General features: G+C 35.5%; 3 protein-coding genes across 6 annotated transcripts in view; all 3 read left to right on the top strand.

The window, feature by feature from the left end:
• Positions 1–913, top strand: part of LOC130798985 (uncharacterized) — a 6,052-nt gene extending 5,139 nt beyond the window's left edge. Inside the window, exon 2 of the mRNA XM_057662079.1 lies at positions 1–913. This exon is cut by the window's left edge and continues 1,315 nt beyond it. The gene's annotated coding sequence lies outside the window, so the exon portion shown is untranslated.
• Positions 914–4,522: 3,609 nt separating this feature from the next.
• Positions 4,523–7,411, top strand: LOC130798986 (uncharacterized). The gene is made up of 4 exons (XM_057662080.1): positions 4,523–5,022; positions 5,125–5,307; positions 5,395–5,517; positions 7,050–7,411. Exons 1-4 carry the CDS (start codon positions 4,665–4,667, stop codon positions 7,280–7,282), a joined length of 897 nt encoding a protein of 298 aa, XP_057518063.1. The 5' UTR covers positions 4,523–4,664; the 3' UTR covers positions 7,283–7,411.
• A 9-nt stretch (positions 7,412–7,420) lies between these two features.
• On the top strand, positions 7,421–12,438 carry LOC130798987 (uncharacterized). 4 transcript variants are annotated; one of them, XM_057662082.1, is made up of 5 exons: positions 7,421–9,378; positions 9,495–9,704; positions 9,796–9,948; positions 10,050–10,300; positions 12,123–12,438. In XM_057662082.1, exons 1-3 carry the CDS (start codon positions 9,201–9,203, stop codon positions 9,879–9,881), a joined length of 474 nt encoding a protein of 157 aa, XP_057518065.1. In that variant the 5' UTR covers positions 7,421–9,200; the 3' UTR covers positions 9,882–9,948; positions 10,050–10,300; positions 12,123–12,438. The 4 variants fall into 4 exon arrangements, 3 of the variants coding, with proteins under 3 accessions (XP_057518065.1, XP_057518066.1, XP_057518064.1); XM_057662083.1 differs by having other exon boundaries at positions 7,421–8,175; positions 9,194–9,378; positions 9,796–10,300; XM_057662081.1 differs by having other exon boundaries at positions 9,796–10,300.
• The last annotated feature ends 2,562 nt before the right edge of the window (positions 12,439–15,000 follow it).

Raw genomic sequence — 15,000 nt, forward strand, 5'->3', positions numbered from 1 at the left:
TACCGCCTTCTGCACATACGCCTTTCAAATAACCCGCGATAGGCTGTTTGTTTTTTGTGCCTTTTTGTTTCTTTGAATATCTTGTTCTTGTTTCTTGTTGCTTTCAATTTATGGGTTGTTCTTTGAATTTCTTGAGCTTTGTTGTAATTATCAGATTAATGTATGTGTATTTCGTCAGTTTGAAATGTTGGGTTGTGCGAATTTTAACCCTCTTGGCAGTGAAGGAACAAGAATTCGTGTTTTTCTTGGGCTTTGTTCTAATTAACAGATTTATGTATGCGTATTTCATGATTTTGAAATGTTGGGTTGTATTTCATGACATAGATTAACCTTTTTCTTTGCCACTGAGGATTTACAATTAGATCTTGAGGGCTTGATTACTTGCGTTTTTTAGGGGTTTATGTTTGTGTGTTTTTTTGTATTGGGAAATTGCTTGCGGTTTTTTATTACTATTATTTTCTTATTGCAATTCATGTGGAATTAGCTAGCAGTGGCTTTAGGGGGATAAAACGCCGTTTCTTGAATAAGGTGAGATTGCTTTTGATTTATATGGATAATTTATTAAAATGTGAGATTCTTCCAAAGTAATGCTAAGAAAAATTGATGGAGTTACTTCAAATTGAAGTTCTAGATGATAAGATTAAAGCAAAAGTAAGTTTATGGCCTATGATTTCACGGTGTAAGGTTTTGATGTCATGGTGGAATTAGATTTTTCTTTTCAAATTGAAGCAAAAGAACTCATTATTTGCGATTGTGATGATACATACTTGATGAGGGCAACGATTTTTAGTTTATTTGTTTTAGATTATAATGAAGCCTAGTAAAATGGTTCATGTGAACTTGTTAAATTGTTCTTGTTTATTCAAGTTGATTAGTCTAAGTTGATTTGTCATGTGTTGAAAATATTTTCTAAGTTGATTTGTCACGCATACATTGAACAAATGGTAATCTTTGTTCTTGATTTTATTGTTAAATTGTTCTTCAAATAACTTAAAGTTAAAATTCCCTTTCACGTAGTTGTTAAATTGTTCTTGTGTTTCTTTCAAAAATTTAAATTGTTCTTGTTCTTTTTGAATCGTTAAATTGTTCTTCAAACGACTCGAAATTAAATTGTTTTACAAGTTGTTAAATTTCTCTTGTTCTTGAATTAATTGTTAACAATATTATAAGGAGTTCTTGGTGATATTATTGAATGTTATATAACCTAATTATTATAAACTTTAAATATAGGAAATGATTTTGAATAAGGCATGGGTCAAAGGAAAAGATCGTTCATCTATTGATTATGTAAATGGTGTTGATGAGTTTCTAAATTTTTCTCTTTCCAAAGTAAGAGAACATGATCGAGATAGTACTACTATTAGGTGCCCTTGTAATTGTCGTCGCAATATATTTCTTAAAACAAAATGTGATCTAAGATTAGACTTGCTTAAGAGGGGAATGTATGAGAAGTACACTTTTTGGTAACTTCACGGGGAAGAATTAGTTGAATCAAGTGATGGGGATGATGTTAATGAGTCCAATGACACTGATAGCGGTTTCACAATGTTGCAAGATGCATGTGGAGTTGGTGCTATGAATGTTGGGAGTGCTGAAGAGGCTTTAAATAATGTTGAGGAGTATGAGAAACCTAATGCAAATGCAAAAAGTTTTTCAAACTTTTAGAGGAGTACCAAGAACCATTAACAATGCATGGCACAACAATGTCTAAGTTGTAATATATTGGTAAAATATTACATTTAAAGGTTTTGAATAATTGGTCTGATAAGTCTTTTGATAGTTTACTCCAATTAGAAAGTCAAAGCTATGGCGCTTACCTTCCAACTTCTTATTACAAGGCTAAGAAACTCATTAAAGACTTGGGCCTTGATTATTATAAGATTGATGCTTGTGAAAATGATTGTATTCTTTATTGGAAAGAGCATGAAAAATTGATTGAGTGTCCCACTTGTGGTTTATCAAGGTGGAAACAAGAAAAGGAAGGCTCTTCTAAGGGGGTAAAGGTTTCTAGATAAGTTCTAAGATATTTTCCATTGAAGCCTAGGCTACAAAGGTTGTACATGTGTAGAAAGACATCCAAAGACATGCGTTGGCAAAAAGAAAGGGATGCTACTAAAACATATAGAGTGAATGATTGTGATAGGATTATAGATGATGATGCCCTTTCTAGGGAAGAGGAGGATGATACCTTTTTGGAGGATGACAATGCGAGTGCGGTGGATGATACAATGAGACATCCATCTGAGTCCTTTGCATGGAAATCATTTGATGAAGAGTATAGTGAATTTGCTAAAGAGGTGCGAAATGTTAGACTTGGACTAGCTTGTGATGGCTTTCAGCCTTTCAATAATTCACAACATAGCATATGGCCAGTGGTTCTTATCCCTTATAATTTTCCTCCTTGGTTATGCATGAAACCTTATTCATTTATGCTATCTTTACTAGTACCAGGTCCAACAAGTCCTGGAATTAATATGGACGTCTACCTCCAACCACTTATTGAGGAGTTAAAGGAGCTTTGGGAGGTTGGTGTTGAAACCTATGATGCTTACTCTAAAACAAATTTCATCTTGCGTGCATCACTACTGTGGACTATCAATGACTTTCCTGCGTATGCAGATTTGTCTGGATGGTCTACCAAAGGTTATTACGCTTGTCCATGTTGTCATAAGGAAACTAAACGGACTTCGTTGATGCATAAGGGTGGTTATTTAGGGCATCGACGTTGGCTTCCAATGAATCATAAGTGGAGAAATGATGCCAATTCTTTTGACGGTAAAATTGAAAAAGGTGTTGCACCAGTTCCATTGAGTGGGGAAGATGTATTACAACATTATAGCCGATTCTCACAAGCAAAATATGGGAAGATTGTAGGGAACAAAACAAAAAGGGATGCTTCTAATAGCTTGTTTGGGTGGAAAAAGAAAAGCATTTTCTTTACCTTGCCTTATTGGAGGAAATTAAAAATTCGTCATAACTTGGATGTTATGCATATTGAGAAAAAGGTCTCTGATAATATCTTGGGTACTTTAATGAGCATACAAGGCAAAAAAAAAGATACTTTGAAGGCTCGATTGGATTTGGTGAAGATGAAAATCAGAGATAAGTTGCATCCTAAAGTGGTTGATGGTAAGGTGCGTGTTCCTATTGCTATATATACATTGAGGTCAGATGCCAAGGTTGCCATATGTCATATGTTTGCAAAAATGAAATCTCCGATGGATATCTATCAAATATTTCTCGTTGTATTAAAGATAATGGAAAAAAGATATCATGTTTGAAGAGTCATGACCATCATGTTTTTATTGAGCAGTTGCTTCCCCTTGCACTTCGTGGGTTTTTACAAAAAGAGGTTTACGACCCTTTGGTTGAACTAAGTTTTTTTTTTCGAGGCCTTTGCTTTAAAAACATAAGTGTTGGTCAATTGGAAGAACTTAAAAAAAAAATTCCTTACACCTTATGCAAGTTGGAAATGATATTTCCACCGGCTTTTTTTGATGTTATGGTGCATTTAGTTGTACATCTGGCAACTGAGGCTAAAATTGTTGGACCAGTTCGATATCGGTGGATGTATCCTATTGAGAGGTATACTTTTTCTTTAAGAAATATACTCATGTTTGTCAATTATTCAAATACTAACATAACATGTCTTATTCTATTAGGTATCTCCGAACATTAAAATCATATATTCGAAATCGAGCACATCCAGAAGGTTGCATTGCTGAAGGTTATTTGGCAGATGAGTGCTTAACATTCTGTTCTAGGTACATGAGTGACATTGACACTAAATTCAATCGCAAAGTAAGAAATGACGATGAAGATATAGAAGAGGATACCTTAATATCAAACCTTGAGGTTTTTAGACCACATGGACACACCATTGGGGGGAGTACACCAAAACATCTAGATCATCTAGAGTGTGATTAAATCCATTTTTATATTCTTCAAAACTACGATCCACTTCTTAAGTTTGTCCAGTACGCCATTTTTATTCCTTATGTTTAATTAGTTTGAATTGTATAGTATATTTTAGGCTATAGAAGCCAGTTTTATTTGTTTTTATATGGTGTCATAAGGCATGGCCACGGGGCGGGTTACCCGGAACCGAACCGGTGCCGAACCGCTTAGAACCGGATCCGGAACCGGAACCGTTCGCGACAGGTTCCGAACCGGCCCGAACTGCGGAACCGTGAAACCATCGGAAAAAAAGTTGCCGGAACCGTGAAACCGCCGGAAAAAAAACTGCATGAACCGGACCTAAGAACAGCGGGTTGGAACCGGAACCGGTCCGGGTGAACCGGTCCAACGGTTTCATGGAACCGGAACCGGGACTGGTCCAACGGTTCCATGGAACCGGAACCGGGACCAGTCCGGGTGAACCGGCCCAGCGGTTCCATGGAACCGGAACCGTGAAAAACTAGCCGTTAACTAGCCGTTGCCATTTTCTCTATAAATACCCATCACTTTCAATCATTTTCATTCACAACTCATCTCTTCTCCTACTCTCTCTACTTACTCTCTCTACTTAATTACTTAATTACGCAATTATTCTCTTAATTACATAATTAGTTTTTTAATTATTTCTTAATTTAGTTAATTACATAATTAGTCTATTAATCATTTATTTATTTATTTTTTAATTCTATTATTATTTCAATATTATCATGTCTTCTTTCTTGAAAAAAGCCTCTAAAAACGTTACTAAAGTGGCAAAATCATTGGGAGGTTCTAGCTCCAAAAGAAAGGCCACTTCAACTCCGTCGGTATCAACAACACCTTCGATTAGTAATTATAATTATGAACCAAATTATCCTGAAGGGTACGACCAAGAATTACTCAATTATGCAGAAGAAGTGGAAAGAGAAATACAAATTGATGAAGAAGAAGAACAAGAAGAGGAACCAACGACCCCTATTGGGATACATAATTCTCGACAGTCATCAACAAGATCACATGAAGAACAACAACAACAACAACAACAAAGACAAGCTCGTGGTAAACGAGTCAATTTCCACACTATCGGTTAGTTTTATAATTTTATTCTTCAAATTGATTAAATTTTAAATTATTATTTATTTATATATTGTGGTATATATCTAAGTATGTCTTTATATTTAAATTTAGATGAAGATGAACCAGTAAGACAACCTTTTCCGGCAATGCCACCTCCTAGTGGTAGAGCTGTTTCACATGTGTGGTCGTATTTTAGAAAAGAACCAACCGACAATCCAGTTGTTTTCTTATGCACTTGTCAAATTTGTGAAAGTCAAGGAGTAAAGCCCTTAATTTCATACAATTTCGCCAGAGGTAAATACTTTTTCAGTTTTTTATACATACATTATATATTCATATTTTATAAAAATTTATTTATTGTGTTTTGTGAATACGTGTTAGGTGGTGGTACGGGATCTTTTAACAAACATTTGGCAAAGAAGCATGGAATCACAAAAGAAACTCATGCAGCAAGCGGCAGTGGGACCACAAGTGGAAGCCGACAGTGGGACATTCCTAGCACAGGTATGCCTTTTATATATAATCGTAATGATATGATTGATGAATTTTATAAGTATGTAATTTGTGATGAATTGCCTTTTAACCACGGTGAAAGTAGGGCACACGAGCGTTTCACTAGAAAAACTTTGCAACCACAATATAGAGTAATCCCTAGGAACACTCTTAAAAGACGCACAATTAAATTATATGAATCAATGCGCTATGAATTAATTGAAATGTTTAAATCTTTTAATGGTAGGGTTAGCATAACAACTGATATTTGGTCTGCTCCCCCACATTTAGAATCTTATATGTGTGTAACAGCACATTAGATAGATCAAAATTGGATCATTCAAAAAAGAATAATTGCTTTTGAAACAATGCTAGAAAGACATACGGGTGAAAACATAAATTATAGATTAGTACAGATATGTAGAGAATGGAACTTATTAGATAAGATATTTTGTTGTTCTACCGATAATGTAACCGCTAACATTAAATGTATGGAACTTTTGTATAACGTACCTGCTTTTAGTTTTATCCTTGGGGGTAGCTTATTACACATACGTTGTTGTGCTCATATAGTTAACTTATCTTGCCAGGCAGGTATAAAACAATTAAGCGATTTATTAGATCTAATTAGAGACATAGTGAAATGGCTTAGAATTGGAAAGATAAAGAGACGATATAAGCAATTATGTGACCAATATCAACTAAAAAAGTGTATTGGTCATTAGATACTCCTACACGTTGGGGCTCAACTAACGATTTATTAAGAAAAGCGATTGCTTATCGTCCAGTTATAACACAACTGTATAGTGAGTGTACAGATAGCTATATAACTGATGACACATGGGAACTAGCTATAGGTGTACATAAAATATTAGAAGCGTATGACCACGCAACTAAGATTTTTTCATATGTTTATGAACCGAACGTCCACTTAGTAATAAGTGAGTGTATTACTATTTTTTATCATCTTCTTAAACATACGCATGATGATACTAACCCATATTTAAAGCCGATTCTTGCAGATATGATGGATAAATGGAAGGCATATTTTACCGATTTTCCTTATATTTATGGAATTGCAACCATTTTAGACCCATGTTTTAAAACAGAAGTCCTTACCAAAGTAATTGGATTTTACTACCAATCATTAGATCGCCCGCCTAGTGATGTACATAATTATGTTGGAAGTTGTAAAAAACTTTTAGCAGAACTTTATGATTATTATGCTAGTGTATATAACCCAAAACGCGATACGTCTAGGCGTGCAAGCGTTTCGGCACATCCCTCTTATTATAATTTCGTAATAGCTAATATAATGTGCCAAGATGATAGTTTTGTAGGATCATCTTCTTCTTCATCCTCCACTTCATATTTAGAATTAGATAGTTATCTTAAACACCACTTTGAAATTGACCAAGGTAATTATGATATTTTAGAGTGGTGGAAAGAAAAATCTGTAAAATTTTCCATATTGTCGAGAATTGCAAAGGATATCCTTGCAATTCCTGCTTCTACAATTGAGTCGGAGTCTGCTTTTAGTGCAGGTAGAAGAGTTTTAGACGAAAAGAGATCTCGTCTTGCTCCACATAGTATTCAAATATGTGTTTGCAAGAAAGATTGGGATCAAGCGGAGATTCGAACACAAGGACTAAGGAATGATGATGATCAAGATGATGATGATGATCCATGGATGATGATGGATACATCTGCATCATCGTCAGGAGGAGAGTCAGCGGAAGCATCTAACCAACCAGATGATGATGACGAAGACGAATAGGATCAATCGGACAATGATAAATCAACATTCAACAACTAAAACTAAAAGGTATGACAAAGAACTACGTGGGCTTTGATTCCTTCGGGATACGTAGGTAGCTTAGTATTCCTTTGGGTACTAGGTTCAAGTCCATTTTCTCCCTCTTTTTTTATTAATCGTCTTTATCGATATTATCATTGATTTGTTTCTTATTAATTTATTTTTTTCATTCTTTTTTTTAATAACGATGACAACTTGACAAGCAATGAATTTGGCTAATAATCAAGTAATCATCAAAGGTACGTCCGCAATATTATACTCCCTCCGATCTTATGAATTAGTCCCATTTCCTTATTTGGCAAAACCTTTGAATTAGTCCCATTTCTATTTTTGACAATCCTTTTTTACTTAAATATCCTTAGTTCACACAAGTAATTACGAATATACCCCCATATACCTTACTTACCCAACTACCCTTCACTACTTATCCTTCACTACTTACCCTTTACTATTTACCCTTTTTAATGGACCCCACACAACCCTTAATATCCGTGCCCAAGCAAATGGGACTATTTCATAAGATCGGAGGGAGTAGTATTTTTATATTATATAAATATTTAAAGAAAAAATAAAAATGGAACCGATGGTCCGGCCCGCCCGTCCCGTGAATTGGAACTGCCGGAACCGCCTCATGAACCGCCAAGGAACCGTTTGGAACCGCCCGGAACCGGAACCGGTCGCGACAGGTTCCAAATGGAACCGGAACCGGATGGAACCGGAACAGAATCGGCTCAACCCGGACCGTGGCAATGCCTAGGTGTCATAGAAAACATAAGTTGGAATTGGAGAAGAAATGTCCAAGAAATGTAGAACGGAGGCACAAAGAACAATTTTACAAATGGATACAAAATCAAGTAAGAAAAGCTTTTAAGTAATACATTGTAAATGGTTTCCTTCTTATGTTTGTCCAGTAAGCCATTTTGCTAATAAAGTATGTTAACATTTGTTCATTTAGGTACAAAAAATTTATATACTTGGACGCTGTGATAAAGACTAGTACAATTTGGTTTGTGGTCCTTCTAGAGTTGTAGGGCATTACACAGCATATATTGTAAATGGTTTCCGTTTCCACACTAGTGATAGGTCAGAAAATAGGGAAACACAAAATTCAGGTGTCATGGTGCGTGGTGATGATGCTTCAGATAAGGAATACTATAGCGTTTTGAGAGACATATATCAAATGCGTTATCCTGGAGAAAATCATGTATTTGTGTTCAAATGCAGTTGGTTTGATGTAGAAAACCTTGGTAGAGGGTATAAGGTAGATGAGCATGGTTTGGTTAGTGTGAATAATAATAGACTTTTAAAGTCGTATGATGTGTTTGTGCTAGAATCCCAAGTGGAGCAAGTATTTTACATAGAAGATGAAAACAATGAGAATTGGGAATTTGTTATAAAAGCACAACCAAGGGATTTGTATAATATGAGTGCTAGTGATCTAGATAAGGAGGGTATAGATGTAGATGCCTTTCAACAAGTAGAGGTGGAAGCTAATATTGAAGCTGAATGTACTAATTGCGTACATACTGACGATTTTAGAGTTAGTTTGTCGTTGGCTACAAATATGTTTATGCATTATAAAGGAGAACATGTAGTGCAAATGGTTACACAAATATTGGAAGATGACAATGTCATTAATGATGGTGAAATTGAAGTCTTTGAGAAATCGAGTGAAGTTGAAGAAGAAATTTGATTTTGATTCTTCTCCTTGATTATGTTATGTTGTACAATATTTACATTCATTATATCTTTCTTGTTATCTATATGAACAATTCGGCTACTATTGTTTATTTTTTCCGCTCTATCTTGAAATATATTGTTTATTGTTGAAGCTACCTTTTGTTTGATAATTTTGCAAAAATATCTGAATAGATAAAAGATGGTTGGGAGAGGAGGGGGAAAGAAAATATGCAGTCGAAGTATTGCCCCCGGAAAACTTATGAGTCTTGTTCAAGCTAGTCGGATGCAATTGTTTAGCAAGCAAAATGTAGCTGATCAATTCAATAATAGCTCTAACCCACACATCACAGATGAGATTGCTCATGCAGTTAGCAAAGGTATGTTTTTTTTTTTTTTTTTTTTTTTTTTTTTTTTTTTTTATAATTTCAATTCAACAAATTTAAATTTTATTTTGTTGAATTCACTTTGATTTTCATTGTCTTTACCCTTGTAGATTTGGAGAGGCAACGAACAACTTATGAAGCGCATATAAACAAAGCAGCACCAACTGAATTACCAGCAACTAAATCGCCAACAACTGATGCGCCGACCTTGAATGACCATAATTTGATTCACGGAGACGATCTTCAAGGTTATGAAGAAACTGCTACACCAATCTTGAATGACCAAGCATCAGAAGGCGTCATTACCTTAATGGATGAAAGTACATTATTGAAAACTCGACTTTCACGTTTCTAGTTTGTAATTATGGGTTGTTTTATATATTATTGATTATTGATTATTGATTATTGTAGGCATACTTGGTAAGAGAAAGAATAGAAGCAACTTTGTTAGTAGAATTGAAGTGGGCTTGCAAGTGAATGAAGCTTTAGATCCATAACCAAGGCAAACTATCACTCAAAAAGAGGTGGAGCAAGTTTATGGTGATGAGATAGATAGAAATACAGGTAGTTAAGAGAGATGGAGCAACTTTTTTAGATATTATTGATTATTGATTATTGATTATTGTAGGCATACTTGATAAGTTTTAACATTTGTATTATCTTAGCAACTAGTAAGATCAAAGGAAGAGGTAAGAGAGGAATGTATAAGAGTTACGTGGTTGACATGAAAATTAAAGGGAGAGGATCGAAATTGAAGATCACAATACCTGATAAAATTGACCGAGCAATTGGAGAAAATGCTCGTGACTTGGTTAATGAGCGTGGGCGTGTTGTGAGGACAAAAGCTCCATTGAATGTGAAAAGTTGGAAAGAAGCATTTGAGGCAGCTGGAGAAAGTATGTTGAAGGAAATACAGGTTATGTTATTTACTAATTTCTTTATTAATATCAGTTATTTAGCACTATAGTTTTCTGGTTTTGGTTGTACTTATCATCTTACCTTCTTTGTGCAAGAGAAGTTTGAAATTGATAAGTCTAGTGACTACTTCCAAATGTATGCATTTGTCTTAGAGACCATGCAACGTTTATATAGATTGTACAAGTGTAGGTTGCACAATTACTAAAAAAGTGCGAGATACGGAAAAACTAACGAGGAGCGCAAAAAGAATCCTCCTCTTGACTTACCCCAACCTCAATGGGAATATCTGATCAAGTATTACGGATCTGACAAATTTAAGGTATTTCTTTAATTAAACTACGTACTATTTATGAACTATTTATGTAAGTAAACAACTCAACATTGAGCCGATGTATATGTAAAATAACGTGCATAGATACATCCATTTGTCTAAACATAAATGTTTTTCATGTATCTTCTCGTCAATGATGCCATTTAGGAATTACCAATAATAGCAAGAACTTGATTGGCATCAACTTTTGTAGTCATCATGCAGGTCATAAGTGAGAGGAACTCTAAAAATCAGAATTCTGACAAGAGAACTAAGCATACGTCTGGAAATTTATCATTTCCTGAATCAGAAGATGTATTGGTAAGACAAACCTATTTTATTATGTTTATTGAATGTAGTCTGAAATAATATCAATAACGTTGTATTATTTGAATAAACAAAAGAGAATGCTAATGTGAAGCTAACTGCTGATAAAGTTTGGCTTATCCAACACACTCATAAGAATGATCAAGGAAAACTAGAATGGCTCGATACGCGGTCAAAAGAAATCCATGTATGTACAACAACCCATTATAACTATATTTTTGTTACCCTTGTATGATTTTTTTATTATAATATGCAATTATATATATCTTTTTTATGTAATAGGTGAAGTTGAAAGATGTTGTTGCATCAGCTGGGCATTCAATAACACAAGATGAAATTTTGCTTAGAGTTCCGGGCCAAAAGTCAGGGCATGTACATGGAAAAGGGACAGGGGTACGTGCATATTCTAAAGACAAAGCACAAATAGAACAACGTAAGATTATGGAGCAACAACAAGAGAAAATTCAAGAGCAACAACAATAAATTAAAGATTTGATGGAAAGTCAGTTGCTACAACAACGACAATTTGAAGAATATAAGGCACAACAACAAGAAGCAATTGAATCGATGAAACAAAGCATCTTACAACAACTACAGAATAAAGAAGTTCAATGATTGTCATGAATGCTTATTAGGTAAATGATGCTTTCTTTTGCATTTTTTTAACATATACTTAGGCTTAAAACATGCTAAAAATACATGTTTTTAATATATACTTGGCCTTTCTTTTGCGTCCAATTAGGAGTATTGACGGCTTGTGTTGTAGTTTTAGTTACAATGGCATTAGCTGGTTGGCATTTTAGTCCAATTAGGAGTATTGGCGGCTTGTGTTGTGGTTTTAGTTACGGCATTAGCTGGTTGGCATTTTAGTCCAATTAGAAGTATTGCTGCTTATGTTGGATTTTGTTGTCATGGAATCTGGTCTTTGGCATATGCTTCATGCTATGTTTGAGTTGGAATGGTGATGGTTTGATTGTGAATTTGATGCTAAATTCTAAATGCTTTCCCTATACACGTAATGCTTTTGTTAGTGAATATCATGCTAAATGCTTTGCTTATTATGTCTCAACAAAAAGTGTAGGGATGGTTTGATTGTGAATATCATGCTAAATGCTTTCCCTATAAAGTACTCAATATTGGGGCTCATTTGATTCTTAATTACTAACAAAGTTATTTGGTGTAGGCAAACATATCTTCGTTGGAAATTTTTCGTAGTCAATGACAAAGTTGGTGATAGCTGCAAGCATTTTGGATGCGCGATGTTTTGGGTTATGAAGTAACTATATGTGCACTTGTAAATTTTTGGACTTTTTCAAAGTGCCTTTCACTTGTAAATTTTTGCATTAAAACTTGTATATGGTAGGAGAATTATTTTGGAAAATTGGTTATCCGTTACATGTATATGAATTACGTATATTTTTGACACACGATAATATTTGGGACGTGTGATATTTTGGGATACGAATTAATATATAATGATAATCGGTGATATTAGTTTAGTTGGTTATAAATTATTTATTATTTTAATTGTCTAGTTTATATATAGATTGTAGGTTGTTTCAGAAGATAACAAAGTCGTTTTGAAAAATGTGTATTTTTTTGCAACGGTAATAGTTGTTGCTAAAAACATTAATAACAAATTTTACTTAATTGTTTTCCCTACAGTAAAGTCGTTGCAAAAGATTGACTATCATGTATTGCAACAACTTGAATTGTTGTGAAAAACAGATATTTAACAACGAAAATAGTTGTAGCTAAAAATGCAAAAAATTTGGCAACGAGCTTTTTTGTTGCTAAAAACGTTGGAAGGAATTGCAACGATACTTCTTTTGCAACAATAGAACTCGTTGCAAAAAACAGATACCTTTTGCAACCACCATAGTCGTTGCTAAATGCTTTAGCTACGGTTGTACCCGCAACAATGGAATTCGTTGCAAAAATCATTTTTAGCAACAAAATCAGGTTTTTAGTAACGACTTTTTCTGTTGCTTAAAATAACTTTTCTTGTAGTGACACCTCAGTGGTATTTCGATCTTGTTAAGCGCCGATCGCAACGTACAGGTTTGTTTGATGCTTCCCCCGCTGCTGCCCAGTGTGCTTTGCCCCCCCTGCTCGTGCTCATGCCGTGTACGTGCTCCATCCGCTTCCTGATACTCCGAGCGCCCCTGCCTACCACCAGTCTGCCTCCGGTGCTGCTGTATTTCCGTCCTAGCCTTTGCTATTTGGAGCTGCTTCACTGCAGCCTTCTTCTATTACTTACAATACCTAGCAGGTACCCACTCTTCACATGACGACTTCGACAGCGAATTCCGCTGAACGTATGGCTGGTAAGTGCTCAAACATGAATTGGATAATTGACACGGGGGCTTCTCATCACGTTACCGGTGATGTTTCCTGTTTATTTGACACGAAGTCTATACATTCGTGGCCGGTTGGTCTACCTAATGGCAGCCACTCAATGGCTACTTTGGTTGGCAATGTTCACCTATCACCTTCTATTGTGCTCCATAGTGTGTTATTTGTTCCGGAATTACGTTGCATTTTTCTTTCTGTATCAAAATTAATTGATGAATCAAATTGTTTAGTACATTTCACTAATTCATTGTGTGTTATTCAGGACCAATCCTCGAGGACGCGGATTGGAGTAGGTGAAAGAAGAGATGGACTTTATTACTTTCGAAGTGATCCTGCTATTTATGCTATTTCTCCATCCTCTATCACGGAATTTGAATTGTGGCTCGTCGCTTGGGCCATCCTTCCGTTCGTGTGCTAAAGTTAGTTCCCATCATTCGTAGTAGTCGTAATAAAAAATGTTTAAATAAAGCCTGTGTTGTTTGTCCTATGGCTAAACAAACCCGAGATGCATTTCCTAACTAGTGATTTTAAAGATAGTCGAATTTTTGAGTTAGTACATTGTGATTTGTGGGGACCTTATACTACACCCTCCTCTTGTGATGCAATTTATTTTTTGACATTGGTTGATGATTTTTCTCGTGCTGTATGGGTGTATTTATTGGTTAATAAAACTGAAGTTGCTGTTGCTTTTTCCAAGTTTTTTGCCATGGTTGATCGTCAATTTGAATCTACTGTTAATTTTATTCGATCTGATAATGGCACTGAGTTCCAACACATGATATCTTACTTCATGCTAATGGCATTATTTTTCAAACTTCTATTGTTGCAACTCCATAACAGAATGGTCGGGTTGAGCGTAAACATCAACACATACTTAATGTTAGTAGAGCTTTGTTGTTTCAAGCCAACTTACCTGTCTCTTTTTTGGGGGGAATGTGTTCTTACAGCTGTTCATCTTATTAATCGTACCCCTTCCGGTGTCAATTGTGAAAACTTTTCTCCTCGTTATCGTACTCTGCTTGCAGCAATCATAGCAGGACATGAGCTTCGTACTTTCAAGGAGGCTATGAAAGATTCTTGTTGGCGTGCTGCCATAGCCGAGGAGGTCCGTGCTTTGGAAGATAATGGGACATGGAGTCTGCAGCCCTTGCCCCATGGCAAGAAAGCTCTGGGTTGCAAATGGTTTTATCGTATCAAGTATAACGCTGATGGTACGGTCGAACACCTTAAAGCCCGCCTTGTAATTTTGGGCAATCATCAGGTAGAAGGTGTGGATTATACGGAGACATTCACACCAGTGGCTAAAACGGTGACTGTTCGTACTTTCCTTGCTGTTGCTGCATCAAAGAATTGAGAATTGCATCAAATGGATGTACATAATGCTTTCTTACATGGTGATCTTGATGCGGAGGTTTACATGAAACCTCCCCCTGGGTTCAATACAGGCAAACCAGGTATGGTTTGAAAACTCCGTAATCTTTGTATGGTTTAAAGCAGGCTCCTAGGTGTTGGTTTGCCAAGCTTGCATCTTCTCTGAAATCTTATGGTTTCCGTCAAACTTACTCTGATTATTCTCTCTTTACTTATAATCATGGCTCTGTGACTCTCAATGTTCTGGTATATGTTGATGATCCTGATTATCCCTGGGAATTGTGCTTCGGCTGTTAATGTTTTTAAAAATATTTGGGTGTCTGCTTCCATATGAA

The sequence above is a fragment of the Amaranthus tricolor genome, chromosome 13 (assembly GCF_026212465.1).
Source record: "Amaranthus tricolor cultivar Red isolate AtriRed21 chromosome 13, ASM2621246v1, whole genome shotgun sequence".
NCBI lineage: Eukaryota > Viridiplantae > Streptophyta > Magnoliopsida > Caryophyllales > Amaranthaceae > Amaranthus > Amaranthus tricolor.

Bases quoted from the DNA above. Each gene is read 5' to 3' on its own strand.
- LOC130798986 (XM_057662080.1), top strand. From the start codon at position 4,665: ATGTCTTCTTTCTTGAAAAAAGCCTCTAAAAACGTTACTAAAGTGGCA. The intron at 5,308-5,394 runs GTAAATACTTTT...AATACGTGTTAG, and splicing joins TTCATACAATTTCGCCAGAG to GTGGTGGTACGGGATCTTTT. The intron at 5,518-7,049 runs GTATGCCTTTTA...CTTTTAGTGCAG, and splicing joins GTGGGACATTCCTAGCACAG to GTAGAAGAGTTTTAGACGAA.
- LOC130798987 (XM_057662081.1), top strand. From the start codon at position 9,201: ATGGTTGGGAGAGGAGGGGGAAAGAAAATATGCAGTCGAAGTATTGCC. The intron at 9,379-9,494 runs GTATGTTTTTTT...TTACCCTTGTAG, and splicing joins TGCTCATGCAGTTAGCAAAG to ATTTGGAGAGGCAACGAACA. The intron at 9,705-9,795 runs GTACATTATTGA...TGATTATTGTAG, and splicing joins CATTACCTTAATGGATGAAA to GCATACTTGGTAAGAGAAAG.